Genomic DNA, 17,127 nt, shown 5'->3' with positions numbered 1-17,127 from the left:
TATTTGAATATTGTTTACATCAGTCTGGGAACTCATAATTACAGCAACCAGGAAGGAGCCATTTTGTGGACACTGTTATTAAGGCAAGCCTTGTATCATCTCAGAATCTTGTTTGTGCACCAGGGGACAGGGAGCCAATGTCCATCCCCATGCCCTGATTACACAATTAAATCATTAAGAGAGCAGGGGGGAATGTAGGGAGAGTGGTGACATCTAGGAAGTGCTGAATGGAAAGTGAAAGTAATTGCTTGCCCTGCCTCTATGCCTAGGCATAGAGGCGGGGTAGGCAATACTTGATTGACAGCTGATATTTTTAAATGAGTTTACAACAGCTATGAATGCTTTAATAAAAAAAAGAAATTGGATTTCATATTTAATTTAAGAAGGACTTATTATACAGATTTTTATGTCTGGGTGACGGGTCCACTTTAATACAATTAAACGTCAGCACATGTTACTGCCCCTGCATAAAGATACAAACACCAAAGCATTTATTTGTTTAGGTTTGTATAAATGGACACGCATTATACAGTATATATACATATATATGTACCTAAATAAGCATGGTGTATGTTGCAAATCTCTATGCACTTACAAATAATATTTCATTATATAAATCTATAAAATGTAAGGGATGCACCAAATGCTGGATGTGATTTGGTCAGACACGGAGCGTTACACACACAAACAGCCTTGCTACTTCATTTCTGTAACTTCCTCTCCAAAAAAAAACACACCAAACATAAAATAAGAATAAAAATGCCCCCTTAGAAGACTTCCCTAAACACAAAACTCTAAAAACCAACCCTATTCATAACCCAACTTCCCAAAAGAAAAAAGGGGAGTGAAGGGGGAAGCAAATCAAGATAGAGAAAAATTCCCTACACACTTTACTGCGCCCCCCGTGCAGGAGTGAGAGTTTTTTATATATATTTATATATATTTTATTTTCCCTTCGGAGGTAGTCAAACTTGCGAACGCGTGAACAAAAAGAAAACTCCGTAAAAGAAAGGAAAAAAGAAAAAGAAAAGAGAGTCTTCTCTATTGGTTATGTGAGCCGCTATGAGGTAATAACGCTGTTCTTTGATTGGCTGAGCCTCAAAGGATTTTGGATGGACTCTGGAGGGCAAGAGTGAAGAGGTTTAGTCTTTCATTGATTTTTACAGTCCCTCTTATTTGTTGCTCTTCATTTTGGCTTTTACATTCTTTCCTTTTCTCTCCTCATTTTACCTGGATCCCCATTTTCTTTAACCATTCTCTCTTGCCTAGCTTGCTCCTTCTTTCAAAATGTGTCCTCTTCACACCTCTCAAAACACTCTCCTGTCTTCCTCCCTTGTTCTACAAACAGAAAGAGTGTTTTCAAAGCCACCCCCTAATGTGAAATAAGGTTTATTATTCCCTGTTAATTCGGTATTTTATATTTTTCCTCCTTCAAGCATATCCATATCATCACATATGATTCTTATTGTGCTAAAGGGTAATCGCTCATGGGTAAGCCACTTTCTTTTTCTAGTGGGCAGAATGATTATCTTCTTCCTTCCATACAGAAAATACCACTTTAGGCATCCATCTTGAACATTAAAAAAAAAAATGTCATTTGGATTTTTTCTTGATGGTGGTCAATTCATATCCTTTGGTTAGGAGTATTTGGGCAATAGTCTCTGCCCTTAAAACAGGGATAGGGTGTTATGCCCTCAACCCCTTACAAAAACAAAAAAAGCAGACCTTTATCGTCCATTAGTCAGCCATTCCAAAAGATGGAAGAACCAAGGGCTTTTTAAAAGGAGCAATTGGAGGCAGTGAGGGGGAAGGACAGGTTGGGCTTCCACAATCCATCTCTGTAATAGTTCCAGATTATGGGAGTTAGTTGAGGAAGGGGTTTAGTCCATGTAAAGAGCCTGGTTTGGTAGAGAGGTGGAGCACAGAGAGGAGAGAGCTCAGTTCGAGGTGTCAGAGTGCACACTGCCAGGTCCTTCTGTGGGGGAGGTGACAGACGAAGGGGTGACAGCTTCTTGCCACCCTCCATTTGCCTATAAAGCAGAAAGCATCATTCATTTATGAAACAGTTGTCATTTCTTTACATGTAGAGCCAGTCAAAGACAAAATAATGACTGTAATATTTTATGCATTCTAAGGCGAAAAAACATGAAAGGTTAAGTTTACAAAAATATCAAAAAGTGGATTCAGATCTTCTGTACTGGGACTTGTATCTATACTTGTCCATTAATTAATTACCATCTTATTTTATACAATTTAAGTTTTTTTTTTTTTTACAATAATAGAAAGTTAGCAGTTAGAAGTTGTTTGGAACAATAAATACGACCAGTGACTAAAAATAGACAATGATGTTGCATCACTCATTGGGACAAACTGAATGACAAAATTATCATAATCTCTTATGACATAATCCTGCCATTATTTATGCTGTAGTATTTATAGAGAGCAGGTTAGTGCCAAACCCATATTGTGTGTCTCAGAAAGCACATTAGCCAGGGTAGAGGAACGGTAGAATGAAACATTAATTGTACAAATATATAATATGGGGATTAACAAAAAAACATACTAAAGACACAGACAGACACACACAAAGCTTTGTTCCATACCCGGATCTCCCGCGGGCTGTACATCTGATTTGCTGACAAACTATCACTGTAGCCAGGGCCCATCGTGTGGCGCAAGGACTCCACCTGAGAAACCAAAGAAAAAAGAAAAACAGACATAAAGACAAGAACCTTTTATAAACTGTAATAAGATGAAGTAATATTTTGTAACAATAATAACATTGAACTACAAATTTCAAAATCCTTGAATATAAACACACGCTATCAATGTAGTAACATATATTTTGGGTATAGTATTTCCTCTGGAAAGTTGGGTTAAATCTATAAATGTAAGAAAGTTCCTCACAAAATCTATTCTAGAGGCATAAAAGACAATATAGATGATGGTTTTGATAGAGTCAGAATCAGCTGTCTGTGCTCCTAAGGAGATTCATCTTCTCAGTGTACACAATCACATCCATCTTCTGATGCAAGAGCTAGAACTAAAGAGTTCAAGATGTTTTAACTGTTGTTGTTTTTTTACCAGCACTAACACAGCAGCTAGATAAGACAGGCAGTTGGTGTAAATGCAATTAGACTTTTAACAAGCGAATTCCAGATATGACAGATTAGGTTTTTAGGATTTTCATACTTTTGCACAAACATAACATTTATCTCTGACGTTGGGACTTGCATGTATAGCCTCAAAATCAGAACAATAATCCACAGCTTGCCACCTTTAAACCAATGGCAAACAGAGCCTAATCTGGCACACTATTGTTTTAAGGCCAAAATAATCCTAGTGTCAGCACTAATGACAGGTAGAATCCATTAAAGTGAATGACTTGCCAAATGTCTATGACCGGGTGCCTCAGCAGTAGCAAAGTATATGCTCCATGTGCCATTGGTCTTAGTTTAAGTTTAGCTCGAAGAACAAAAATAGAGGAAAGGGAAGTTGTAGAAAGTGTAAGAAGGATGGATGGAAGTGAAAAAATGTAATTGCATGCCAGAAGGATAAGAGCTGAGAAAGAGAGAGAACAGAAAGCATGCAGCACTGAGCCTGAAGAGCAATAATGTTGAAGAGTTGAAAAAAAGGAACAAAAATGCAACAGTATAGAGAATTGTGTGGAATAGGGGAAACTGACCTGTGAAGGGGGATAAGAATCCCCATTTAAGCCCTGCATCGCCATGAACATATCATTAGATCCAGAGAGGTTGAATGAACCACCAGAACCTGAGAGAGAGAGAAGTAAGAGAGAAAGATAGAGAAAGATAGCCAAAGAGGATGGAGGAGATGGCGAAAAGAATATTGTTAAGGTGAGGTTAATAACCGTGAGATGAGGGCAGAGAAAATATAAAGTAAAAAGGAGTGTGTGAGAGTTGGACAAGTGGATCAGCAATAAAAGGCAGAAAGAAAGTAGAGAGCAAGAAAAGAGTGAGAGAAAACAACACAAGGGTTAATGGGTTGGAGACAGTTTTAGAGAAAGTTGCATGGTTGTCAAATAGAGGGCACCAGGGGAAAACGGAGCGATAAATAAAGGTCAATTTAAAAAAAAAAAAAGGATTGCATGATAAGATATAGAATGGGTATGAAAAAGGAGTAGTTACAGTGTATATAATTTGTTGGAAGAAGAATAACAGAGCATTATAATGAAAAGAGAAGAGTTTAGCAGTCAGTGGAAGTCAAGACACAGGAGGATTTAGTGTTACAAGTAAGAGAGAAATAAAGAGATGGGAGGAGGAAAGGAAGAAAGACATTAGACAGGGTAGTTGCCCATAGAGGAACATCAATTAATAATTCAGTAGGGTCTGGAAGATGTTAAATAAATATATGAAGGTAAGTTAGGGAGTGGGCTGGCAGCTGTGAATGAAGAGTCAGAAGAATAGTCAGTGTGTCGCTGTTTCAGTACAGAGTGTTATTTACCTGCTGAGGTAGGGGTTGTTGGGGAGTTGGCCCCACTGTGTCCTCCCTGTGACGCACTAACGGCTGTCTTCACAGCATAGATATTTGCCTCTTCTTGGAACTTTCCAATGTTCTTCTTGTACCGAATTCTCTTGTTTCCAAACCAGTTTGAAACCTAATGGAACAGATGTAATATATTTGGATGTGCATATTGTTATGTTTGGCGTTCCATATGCACATTTTTTTTTAAAGGGTTTGTCCAACTTTTTGCCAAGTCCTATCAGAGTGATAGGAACCTATGTTACCTCACTGATTTCTCACTACCCACTGCCGATCATTGCATGTGCCTAGTGGAGAAAGGGGTCAGTGATGATCCACCCTCTTACAGAAGGGAAACAGGAAAAGGAGATTCAGGAGCATATTTAATCACTATATTTGCAATATATCTAGTATAGGTAAAGCCAAAAACAATTGGACTTGCTGAGTAATCAATGAAGACGTTTCACTACTCATCCGAGCAGCTTCTTCAGTTCAACTGACTGGTGTGGGAAATTCTCGGCATATAAACTCTTCATTGATTACTCAGCAAGTCCAGTTGTTTTTAGATTTACCTATACTAGATATACCATGACCTGGATGAATGAAAATCTTCATAGTCATATATTTGCAATAGTGCTTCTCTTGCAAAACTCTTAACACTTTGGTAACACTTTGGTAGCACTTTGCAAAAGGTGGGCATCTTATTTAACAGAACTGATTAAGTCAGTAAAACACTAGTATAAATATGGAAAAAATTATACCAACAAAACCTATGATGAAATGCTCTCATTAAAGAGTTTTTTTTTTCTATTAAGGGTGGCTATACACATACCTCACTTAAAGGACTTGTTCAGTATAAAGATAGACACTGGATAAATAGATAGGCTGTGCAAAATAAAAAATGTTTCTAATATAGTTAGTTAGGCAAAAATATAATGTATAAAGGCTGGAGTGACTGGATGTGTAACATAACAGAACTCTACTTCATGCTTTGCAGCTCACTTGGTTTCCACTGATTGGTTACGAAGAAGTAACCAATCCGTGACTTAAGGTGGGGCCGCAAGGATCGTTGCTTTTTGAATCTGAGCTGAATGCTGAGGATCAATTGCAAACTCACAGAACAAATATGTCCCATGTGGCCCCCCTTAAAGTCACTGACAGAGTTCAAGAGCTGAAAAGCACGAAGTTGTGTTCTGGCTATTATATTCTAGGGATGCACCGAAGCCACTTTTTTGGATTTGGCCGAACCCCCGAATCCTTCGTGAAAGATTGGGCCGAATACGGAACCGAATCCGAACCCTAATTTACATATGCAAATTAGGGGCGGGAAAGGGAAAACATTTTCTACTTCCTTGTTTTCTGACAAAAAGTCACGCAATTTCCCTCCCCATCCCTAATTTGCATATGCCGAATCCTGCTGAAAAAGGACGAATCCCGAAATGAATCCTGGATTCGGTGCATCCCTATTATATTCGACATCCACTCACTGCAGCCTTTATACATTACATTTTTGACTACCTATATTAGAAACATTTTTTATTTTGCACAGCCTATATATTTACCCAGTTTAAATTTTTACACTGAACTCTTCCTTTAAGATCTATACATAGGAAGCTATTGAACAATTTAGTCATTCAGACAGAGCACCAATAAACCTTACGCATATAGCACCTGGCTTGTGGAAATTTAAGTCAGGGAACATACCCACCTCATATTTCAAAATGATTATTTCTAGTACTCATTTGTTCAATCGTTGCAACACCTGCAATTGTATGAACCAGAGTACAAATGCCTGCGAAATGTTTAAATAAGTTCTAGGCATGTAATAACAATGTTGCCGCATTTCTGTAAATAAACATTAATCTTGCAGGAAAGCAGGACAAACTAAAATAACACATTACCATAAGAATTAAAGTGGACCTGTCACCCAGATATAAAAAGCTGTATATTAAAAGTCCTTTTCAAATTAAACATGAAATCCAAATTCTTTTTTTTTATTAAAGAATTCATAGCTGTAAACGCGTTTAAAATCTCAGCTGTCAATCAAATATTGCCTGCCCCTCCTCTATGCCTTAGGCATAGAGGTGGAGCAAGCAATTACTTTCACTTTGCATTCAGTACTTCACAGATGTCACTGCTCTCCCCCCTTCCCTCCGGTTCTCTTAACCATTTAATTGTGTAACCAGGGCATGGGGATGGACATCAGGTCCCCATTCTGGTGCACAAACAAGATTCTGAGATGATGGAAGGCTTGCCATAATAACATCGTCCACAAAATGGTTCCTGCGTGCTTGCTATAATTATGAATTCCCAGACTGGTGGAAACACGATTCAAATAATTTATATAATGTAAATATAGTTCATTTTGCATGACTAACATGATAAAATAGGATTTGAATTAATTTTTTTGGGGTGACCGGTCCCCTTTAAATGCCTATATAGACTTCTAGTACACTTTGTAGTTTGGCACTAACTGTAAGAAATAGTTGTCCAGGAAGCATGCCGTTACCTGTGACACGGTTATGCCACACTTCTTTGCCAGCTCCTCCTTTGCCTCTTCACTAGGGTATGGGTTACTCAGATGTGAGTAGAAATATTCATTCAAGACTTCAGTAGCTTGTTTACTGAAATTTCTTCTCTTTCTCCTGCAATGTAAGCCGAAGGTATTAATATTCTGCATCAAGTACATTTCAATGGGATACAAGTTATGAAGAACACAAATGGTTATTTTAGGACAATCTCTATATTTAGTTTGCCCCCAAACTGCCCAAAACACACACACACTTGTATCTTGCACATGACCACCACGTACGTACTACATACCGTGCATCCAGAAATCTGGAGCGTAGGATCATGACAGCCTCACAGGTGCTCTGCTTGAGCTGCATCTGAATGGAGCTAAATTTTCGGTGGATGATCCCAACCATTCGCTCAATCTCCTTTGGTGATATAGGTCTGGTTCGACTCTGTTCTCTCAGCAGGTTCATTACATGGGTTGTGAACTCATTACAGGCCTTTTTTTTTTTATATATATAAGGTAGTGTAATGAGGAACAGAAAGAATGAATGAGAGAAGAAGGTAAAATGAAGGAGAAAGAGATATAAGGTTACTTTTCTTTTACATGCTTTTAACACTTTCTTTTTAACATATTCTCCAACATCTCACCTGCTCATACTTCTCCAGTTCAGAATGATAAATCTGTCGAATTTGGGACAGTTTGTTTCTGTAATCCGAGTGTTCAATGGAATTATCAGGAGAGACTCCACCTGAAGCCGCTGCTGCTGCTGCGGCTGCCGCAGAACCACCACCTTTCTCTGGTCCTGCTACCCCTTCTGCTAGTAGCATATTGTCTAAGCGCATGAGCTGAGGGTCGACAGGCTCTTCCTCTTGGGTGTTACGAATACTCAATCCTGAAAGAGTTAAGAAGCAAATATGAAAAGGAAAGCAAGTTTAGACATGTTAAGGAGTAGTAGCAGAAACCAGAGGGCAACATGGAAAAAGCTTGGTGGAATGGAATTGCATGGTGTGGACAGGCTTAAAGGAAACCAAAAAATGTAAGTGTTTTAAAGTAATGTAAATATCATGTACTGTTGCCCTGCACTGTTTGCTTCAGAAACTCTACCACAGTTCATATAAACAAGCGGCCATTGTAGCAATGGCGGAAATTAAAAAACGGCTATATGGCACAGGTTAAATAGTGGATAACGAATACCACCATTATGTTCATACAAAGCTTATCTGCTGTGTAACCTGGGCCTTTTCTCCTTTGAATGGCTGCCCCCATTGATACACAGCAGCTTATTTTTATAAACAATAGTCGTGTTTCTGAAGCAAATACAGCAGTTTTACCAGTGTAGGGCAACACTGCATTATATTTGTATTACTTTAAATCACTTTTTTTTAATGTTACTGTTGCTTTACGGTGGCCATAGACGCAACAATGACGATCTTTCTTGGAAAAGATCTTTCCAAGAAAGATCGTTCGCTTCAACAAACACGTGTAGAGCTGAATCGTCCAATATACAGATAGAAACAATAGAATTTTACCTGTATCTGACGATTCAGCACTAACAATGGCTAATGTTCAGGTGCCTTCGAAGGCACCCAATCAAAATTTTCCGGACAGCCCGATCGACGAGTCAACCGATAGCCAAGTCTTCTGAAAATATTGGTCGTCTCGTTTCCCACCATACACACACCGAATATCGTATGAAAATTCCTTTTGTACGATATTTCCTGTGCTTCTATGGCAACCTTTAAAGGGTGAGAATTCTGAATTGTGCAGTCTGGCTCTATGGGTAATTACTGGTAAACTTTCCAATTTTTTTGTTATAGTTACTGGTAAAACCATTTCTGAAGCTTGTGTGCAAAACATGTTTGAGGTAGAGAAGAAAAGTGTTTCCGGAAGCTTTTTTTAGAAAGATGTACATACATATCAACGGTAAAGCAAAAAGGATTAGCAAAAACATGAGCATCTTAATATAAATTTCCATATTTCCCTCTTTACTCAGTCCCCCAGCAGCCCCTCCCCCTCTCCACCAATGGACAGCCTAAGACAAGCAGCAGCTCCCAGGCACTGTCGTCATGGAGACGACCTAGTGACGACCTTTTCTCCCGCCACAGCAACAACAGAGGAAACATGGCTGCCATAGCAACGAGGGAGGGAGAGAAAATGAGAGAAATTGGGGGAGAAAGAGGGTGGATTTTAATGATCCAATGGAGAGGGGCAAAGCATGAGTGATTCAATACACATGGCGAGACATATACTGGATTATACCTGCAAAATTACACAGGATTTATTAGACAACTTCCAACTATCTAATATCAATGGACAAGAGCCCACAAGTGCACATTTAGTATAATAAAGTGAGACTTGTGCTTCCTTAGCTGTAGAAGACTACAACTGGCAAGGGCTGCTGGGAAGTGTAGCTAACAAATAAAGAGACAACTGTGACTGAGCAGTCAAGGCAAACCAATAATATCACAATAATAAGGTTGCTCAGCACGTGCATCAAGCTGGCCACAGACGCAAAGATCCAATCGTACGAATCAATGTACGATTGGACTTTCCCATCTCCCGACCTGTCACTAACCATTCAGATCAAAGTCTTACCATTCCGACCAAATAAAGTAGTAAAAGAACAGATCAGCCAATGTTCTGCCCCTGACAGCAATCGTACGATAGACAAAGCTAATGACAGTCTCCCACTGAAAATCGTACGATCGGCAATACATGCAGAGATATTACCCACAGCCGACAGAAATGTTCTAACCTGTCCGATCGACCAAACGACCGTTCTCCGCCAGACGGGACTCTCCACACACGTTCCGAAAATCTTACGAATCCTCGATTCGTACGAGGAGATCTTTGCGTCTATGGCCAGCTTCAGAGTAGAACATTCCCTCATACCATCTTGCCAAATTCACCCCTACATATTATAGGTCACAAAATAAACAACACAAAAGCCCAAATTGTTGGAGAAACAATGAAAACTGCTAAGAGATAAAGCTGAACAGGTGGGGCCAATGCAGCACGGCCTTTTTCTATTTCAAGAAAGATAAACAGTACATGTTTTCTTTAAATAGCCTGAAAAGTCTGAAGGCATAGCTTTTTTGTGTACATTGTAATCGGATTCATAAGAAATGGAGCTGTTATACCACTATGGGCTTTGCTAAAGTCACAAAATTGCAGTTGACAAGAGAAATTCTAGCCATCAATTGGCTTACTTTTATTCGGGATCTTGATCCCACTCTTCAAGTTAAGTGAAGGTTACATGAGACACACAACAGACAGATATTCGTATTTGGTAACACATATCATAAAGATGGCCAAAGTTACCCACTTATTGAAATGGTCTCCTGGCTGATCAGTTTGGATCACTTTGAAGGAGCAACGGCAAGGGCAGTTACTGATATTGTGATGATCTATTATAGGGAATGGGGGGCAGCCACACTAAGTTAATTAAAGTCAAAGTTAATATAGCATATTTCTAAGTTTATTTTGGCAACATATTTTTGATCAAATGGCTGTAATCATTCAGCTTGGTAATATGAAGCAGGCAAATATTTTCTTTTACATTCTATCGATTATCCGGAAACCAGTTATCCAGAACACTCAAAATTACAGCAAGGCAGTCTCCATTAGACTTCATTTTATCCAAATAATCAAAATTTCTCTTTTTTCTCTGTCACAATATAGCAGTACCCGGTACTTTATCCAAACTAAAATAGATTTAATCCTTATTGCAAGCAGAACCAGCCTATTGGGTTTATTTCATGTTTACATAATTTTCTAGTAGACTTAAGGTATGATTATTCAAATTATGGAAAGATCTGGAAAACCAAAGGTCCCGAGCATTCTGGATAACAGGCCCCATATCGGTATAAAAATATGATGATATCTTTGTATTAAATTAAACTCCCAATCATAAATGTGCAGCATAAAGTAGTAGTTACCACCTCTTCTAATTAATAGAAAAGCAAGGATCTACAGGATATTAGACATTCTTCATCAAGAGACTGCATTTTATAAATCCTCCAAATGGGGCCCGACATGTCCCTGCCACCAATATTCCTTGGCCTTATAAGACCGTGACCCTCCAGTAAAGGTTTTGTTGCATTCAAGGGGCTGTCCTCTGCTTAATGAGCAGTGATTAACGAGCCTTGTTGTTTACACTCCTAGGTGAACCAGATTCATGAGCTAATTACATTGCCCCCCAGCCTACTCCCCTATGCCAAACACTATCACAACTATGTAATTAACACAGAGATATTAAAGAGGAAGCTGGGCAGTGGTGTGACACACAGCTGTTTGAGCAAACAAATAAAACAAATAAAGCCATTCTAAAGATTCTATTACAGGCAAAACAGACTCGCCACAAGCACATAAAAGCGGAGTGAAGTAGCTTGTCAGTGTTCTCCCTAGAAAAAAAATTCTGGCGGGCAGATATGCAAGATATCCACCTCAGGTCTCAGTAAGATCCAGTCAGGTCAGTAGCTTGATTTGCAGTTTTCATTGCCAAGTACACTGACAAATAGCAACAGGGAAAAGATACCACTAATGTAGAGGCAAGACTAAGGGATTTCTAGGAATAGTCACATTAAGGCTGGTGGCACACGGTAAGATTCAGGGGAGATTAGTCACCCGGTTGACAAATCTCCCTGTAATGCCTTCCCGCTAGCAAGAATATGATTCCCCGGCGGGATGGCATATATAGCGCTTCAAAGAAAATTCTGGCAACTTCGAAAAACCGAAGCGATACGTATGCCATCCCGCCGGGGATTCATATTCTTGCCAGCGGGAAGGCATTGCAGGGAGATTAGTCACCCGAAGAAAAGGAGATTTGTCGCTGGGCGACTAATCTCCCCAAAATTCCTTCCCGCCGGCAAGAATGTGAATCGCCGGCGGGATGGCACTTGGATCTCTTCATTTTCCAAAGTCGACTCATGAGGAAAATTCGGAAAGCCAAAGTAATCAGAGTGCCATCCCGCCGGCGGGGATTTGTCACTGTTCAGCTAATCTCCCCGGAATCTTGCCGTATGTCACCACCCTTAAGCCTGGCTTTTATTAAAAATAAAAGGAGGGGAGAAATCAGCAGAAAATAACATTCTATTCAAGAGAATGAAGGAAGAGCAAAATGGAATGCAGAATCCATGGTATGTGTGTGCAGTGTCAGACATTTGATCCGGCACTGCCCTCCCCCTTTCCATTAGCAGCGCGTGCGTGCGTATGTATGTGTGTGTGTGTGTGTGTATGTGCACCAAGAGATGGAGGGGGGTATTCACAAGACCCTTTATTGTTACTCCAGTGAATATGTTATCCTCCTCTCTGTTACCATACTCTAGCAACAACTAGATGCCACCTTTGTGCCCTCTCTTTCTCTCTTTAAACTACAGGTAAAAAAAATACTTGGCTCAATGAGGGCCATTCAAATATCCATTCAGATTTATATACCAACCCACTCAGCACCCTTTAAACTCATAAACAGATGGTAATCACTGGCAAAATATGCAAACAAATGAATGTGCACATACACACCCCCCCCCCCCCCCCCCCCCCCCCCCAAAGCTGTATACTTGATTTTGCTGCATTTTAAAGTATTATTGTTTTTCCACTTGGTCTCCATGAAAATAAAAATAGTTTGATTGCACACAGACAAGGCAAGCATATTCCAAATAACACGGTCTAAAACAGAAAAACTAGTTTTCATACAGAAACAGTTCCAATGCCACAGCATTACTTGCTTGCATTTCTCAACAAAAACAAAAATAAGAGGTGTGAAGGTGAACAACACCTTTAATCCAAAAAAAAACCAAAAACCTACCTGTTTTCTCTTTAATTTCACAAAGAACACTGAAAAGTGCAGGTTTCATCCTGTGGCAGTTTAAAGCATGTTTCCTATGAAGAAAGGAAAGAAAAATCATGTATTTAATAATTCACTGAGAACAGTACACCACATGTATATCACTGTTGAGCTGCAATTATTAATGTATGAATATTCTGCATCATTATAGATACTCATTATCCAGCCCAGCAGGTTTATTATCAGTGTTCGCTGTAGGACACCCCTCTGATTCCAGCAAAGTTGGTCTAATCTGCAATTATGAAAATTGTGAGCAGTGATTAACACTTACTGTGATATGTATTTAACACATTTATATGCCAGAGAGAGCTATGGTGCCAAGCTCCCAGCATTTCTATGGGGCATAATTACCATTTCATACAAATATCAGCAAGCAATCCAACCATCACATGACAATTAAATGAGCCAAACTCTAGTGGCAGGGAAAAATATAATTACGGGCACTGAACTGCCCATGCAAACTGTACAATGATCTAGGAGATCCAAAAGTAGGTTTTTCACATTTTCAAAACAGGGATGTGGAGAGAAGGCAAGCGGGAGGGGACAAGAGGTAGGTACGTTGGGCACCAGTAGTCTTGGCCAAATGAAAACTAACTTCTAACTTCTAGATAACTGAAGGTAACAATTTTGAGAGCACAGATTCAATATGCTCAGATTCAGTTCAGTATTCTGACAAATCTTTGCTGCAGAATCATGCAACAATCAGGGGCAGATTTATCAAGGATCGAATAGTAAATTTGAATTTCGAGTGTCAAAATGTACACATTAGAATTTTAATACCCCTATTCCAGGAGTACCCATACTTTATTAATGCGAGGTCTACTTTTAGTGATGTTGTCCCATTATGGTCTACATCCATAATAGCATTGTTAGCATTCACATAACCTCACGAGGCAACTTTGAAAAACGAAGCAACGCGAGTGCCATGCCGCTGGCAATTTTTCATTATAGCCGACGGGAAGTTAGGGGAAAGCAGTTCAGGGAGATAGTCGCCCCGAAGAAGAGGCGATTTGTGCCAGGCGAATAAATCTCCCCGAATCTCCTGGTGTGCCCTTACCCTTAGACAAGCGGTTTGTTGACAGTGTCTTGAGATCTACTGATCACCAGCTAAAGGTTTACTGGTAGATCTGAATTTTTGGGTTGGAACCATTCAATCGAACATTAGCCATTCAAATTTTTTCCTAAATAACCTCCCAGGAGAATTGTGAGTATATTCGAATTAAAAAAAAATTTGATGAATGGGTTAGTGGTTCTGCTACACTGCGAAGTGCCAAAAATGCTTTCGGTTTTGGAGCAAGTAAGGACTGCAAAACCTAAGTGAGATTAATTGAGCATTATGATAACCTGAAACCATAGTATCAAATTTATCATTTATGTATGAAGAGGCAGGAACAGTGTCGGAATGGGGATGCCAGGGGCCCACTACAAAATCTTAGGCTGAGGGCCCAATTTCGAAACTATTATACCTCCTCTACTCATTCTTTTCTCTACATACTATACTCTATTTTTCCATTGTTAAAGGGATATGGTCATGGAAAAACATGTTTTCTTCAAAACACATCAGTTAATAGTGCTGTTCCAGCTAGGGTTTCCACCTTTTCTGCAAAAAAATACCGGCCTTCTTATTTATTTATCTTTTTTCCCTATTAATAACATTGGGATCAACCATAATTTATACCGGCCAGGTGGCAACCCTAGTTCCGGCAGAATTCTGCACTGAAATCCATTTCTCAAAATAGCAAACAGATTTTGGTATATTCAATTTTGTAATCTGACATGGGGCTGGACACATTTTCGGTTTCCCAGCTGCCCCCAGTCATGTGCCTTGTGCCTGCACAGTATGGAACTACTTTCTGGCAGGCTGTTATTTCTCCTACTTAATGTAACTGAATCAGTCTCAGTGGGACTTGGCTTTTACTATTGAGTGTTGTTCTTATATCTACCAGGCAGCTGTTATCTTGTGTTAGGGAGCTGCCATCTGATTACCTTCCCCATGTTCTGTTGTTAGACTGATGGGAGGGAAAGGGAGGGGGTGATATAACTCCAACTTGCAATACAGCAGTAAAGAGTGACTGAAGTTTATCAGAGCACAAGTCACATGACTGGGGGCAGCTGGGAAACCGTCAATATGTCTAGCCCATGTCAGATTTCAAAACTAAATATAAAGAAAAAAATCTGTTTGCTCTTTTGAAAAATGGATTTCAGTGCAGAATTCTGCTGGAGCAGCACTGCTAACGATGCGTTTTGAAAAAAAAAAAACAACATGTTTTTCCATGGCAGTATCCCTTTAAGCCGCTTTGTTCCCATAAAGAAATAGGGAATGACCATGAAATAAGACAAATGGTTAGAAGCAAGAGGCCCACTGACACCTGGGCCCACCGGGAGTTTCCGTGGTATCCCGGTGGGCCAGTCCGACACTGGGCAGGAATGCTAATATCCAACTTGCTCCAACATGAAAGGACATGTTGTACTGTTCCCCCCAACATGATAGCACCTACATGTTTTACCTTTACAGCACAGGTAGGAAGCCTTCCTCGAGGAAAGAGGTGTTTGCACACTAAAGCTGGCCACAGACGTGCAGATTTACCTTCATATCAGACGAACAATCGTTCAGTGCCATCTCCAGACCTGCCACTAACCATTCAGATCAAATAAAGTAGTAAAAGAACAGACCAGACTATGTTCTGCCCCTACAGCAATCGGACAAAAGCTGTTGACAGATCGGCAATACATGAAGAGATATTATCGGTAGCCGACAAATCTTCTAACCTGTCCGATCGTCTGAACGTATGATCGCCATGGCACGAAAAATGCCCAGACACTCCACACACGGCCCGAAAATCATTTGAAATCATATGATCAAATCTTTGTGTCTATGGTCAGCTTTAGGACTATTTCAATAAACAGCATTTTACAGTAAGCAACTGAGGGAGGTAGTATAGGTCAAGTTTTTTAAATCAATTACTCCAGAACTTGCACTTGTTTGTTACTACACCAGCAAAATGTCATGTTGATGTCAAAACCTAAAATTCTATTGGGTTTTGTTTTATAAGCCTTAAGGCAAAGTGTTGCTCAGGCTCCTTATGGAGAAACTCAAGCACTCCAGTTAAAAGATCAGCAACAAGTATGAACTGACACCTTTATGCCTCTGGGCACGATTGCTCTATGCTAACAACAGCTAAAAAGTTGCAGAGCCAGAAAAAGAGGTAGGATTTTAGTGGCGTAACTTGATTTTTCTGGGCACCACAGCAAATTCAATCAAGGGCCCAAAACATTAGTAAATTCACCTACTTTAACCACGATACATTGAAATTGCTCATTAATCAGGGCCTTACAGGGTCCGCTACACTTCTGTGCTGCAGGGACTGCTTGCTCCATACTTATACCCTGTGGGTTTGGCTTTGACATAAATTAGCATTTTGCATTATTTTTGTCATTCTTATTGGGACACTTGCTTAATATACAATTTCATATAATGTGCGAATTACATTCATTCCTATTTTGTTCTTACTTGTTGACAATAGTGATCATAAAACCTACACCCAAGACCATAAAGACAAACTGGGGCTCAATCTTGGCATAGCCAATGTCTGCCAGCCTAATCAACTTTTACGAGTACAATAATTCAGAATACATTGTGTGTTTAGCATAGACATACAGCTGAAAGCACTTCCAAAATATGTATAAATTGTTTATACGTTAACCAATCCATAATAAAGCCTTTTCACAAATATAGAACATAGGTTACACTAAGGGGCAGATTTATCAAAATTTGAGATTAGAACTCACCACAGAAAAACTCACCAGTGTTCTATTCATTCCTATGGGATTTTAAGAACAGTATTTACTATTCAAATGAGAAGTTCTAACTTTCACCCATTGATAAATACAATTCCAAAAATCCCATGAGAATGGGTGAGTTTTTATTTATTAAACTCTAAACTTCATAAAGCAGCCCTACTATCTAAATAGGATTTAGTGGCTACAGAGTATAGGAAGGGAACGGGATGCTGCAACAAAAACCCAACAAAATTCCTTCCCAATGTAGATAGGGCTACCTGCAACGATTTGCACTATTCATTGAACTCATGTTAAAGGAATAGCAACATGAAAAAATTAAAGTGTTGTAAAGAAATGACAATATAATATAGTGCTGCCCTGCACTGGTAAAACTGGTGTGTTTGCTTCAGAAACTCTACTATAGTTTATATAAACAAGCTGCTGTGTAGCCATGGGGGCAGCCATTCTAAAAGAGGAGAAAAGACACAGGATACACAGCAGA

General features: G+C 39.5%; 1 protein-coding gene across 3 annotated transcripts in view; it reads right to left on the bottom strand.

Annotated features, from left to right (window-relative positions):
- Nucleotides 1-389: 389 nt before the first annotated feature.
- Nucleotides 390-17,127, bottom strand: part of pbx2.S (pre-B-cell leukemia homeobox 2 S homeolog) — a 21,783-nt gene continuing 5,045 nt past the window's right edge. The window contains exons 2-9 of one of the 3 annotated variants that reach the window (XM_018233223.2): nucleotides 12,807-12,880; nucleotides 7,648-7,892; nucleotides 7,306-7,496; nucleotides 6,992-7,127; nucleotides 4,465-4,618; nucleotides 3,715-3,774; nucleotides 2,604-2,631; nucleotides 390-2,030 (exon numbers count right to left, since the gene is read on the bottom strand). In XM_018233223.2, coding sequence (XP_018088712.1) covers nucleotides 1,778-2,030; nucleotides 2,604-2,631; nucleotides 3,715-3,774; nucleotides 4,465-4,618; nucleotides 6,992-7,127; nucleotides 7,306-7,496; nucleotides 7,648-7,892; nucleotides 12,807-12,880 — 1,141 coding nt within the window. In that variant the 3' untranslated portion in view covers nucleotides 390-1,777. Of the gene's footprint in view, nucleotides 2,031-2,603; nucleotides 2,688-3,685; nucleotides 3,775-4,464; nucleotides 4,619-6,991; nucleotides 7,128-7,305; nucleotides 7,497-7,647; nucleotides 7,893-12,806; nucleotides 12,881-17,127 lie in introns of all 3 variants that reach the window. The other 2 variants (XM_018233221.2, XM_018233222.2) reach the window with 2 other exon arrangements.

The sequence above is a fragment of the Xenopus laevis genome, chromosome 8S (genome assembly GCF_017654675.1).
Source record: "Xenopus laevis strain J_2021 chromosome 8S, Xenopus_laevis_v10.1, whole genome shotgun sequence".
In the NCBI taxonomy this organism is placed as follows: Eukaryota; Metazoa; Chordata; class Amphibia; order Anura; family Pipidae; genus Xenopus; species Xenopus laevis.
Note: the sequence above shows the minus strand (reverse complement) of the source record. Positions and strands in the feature narration are given on the sequence as shown.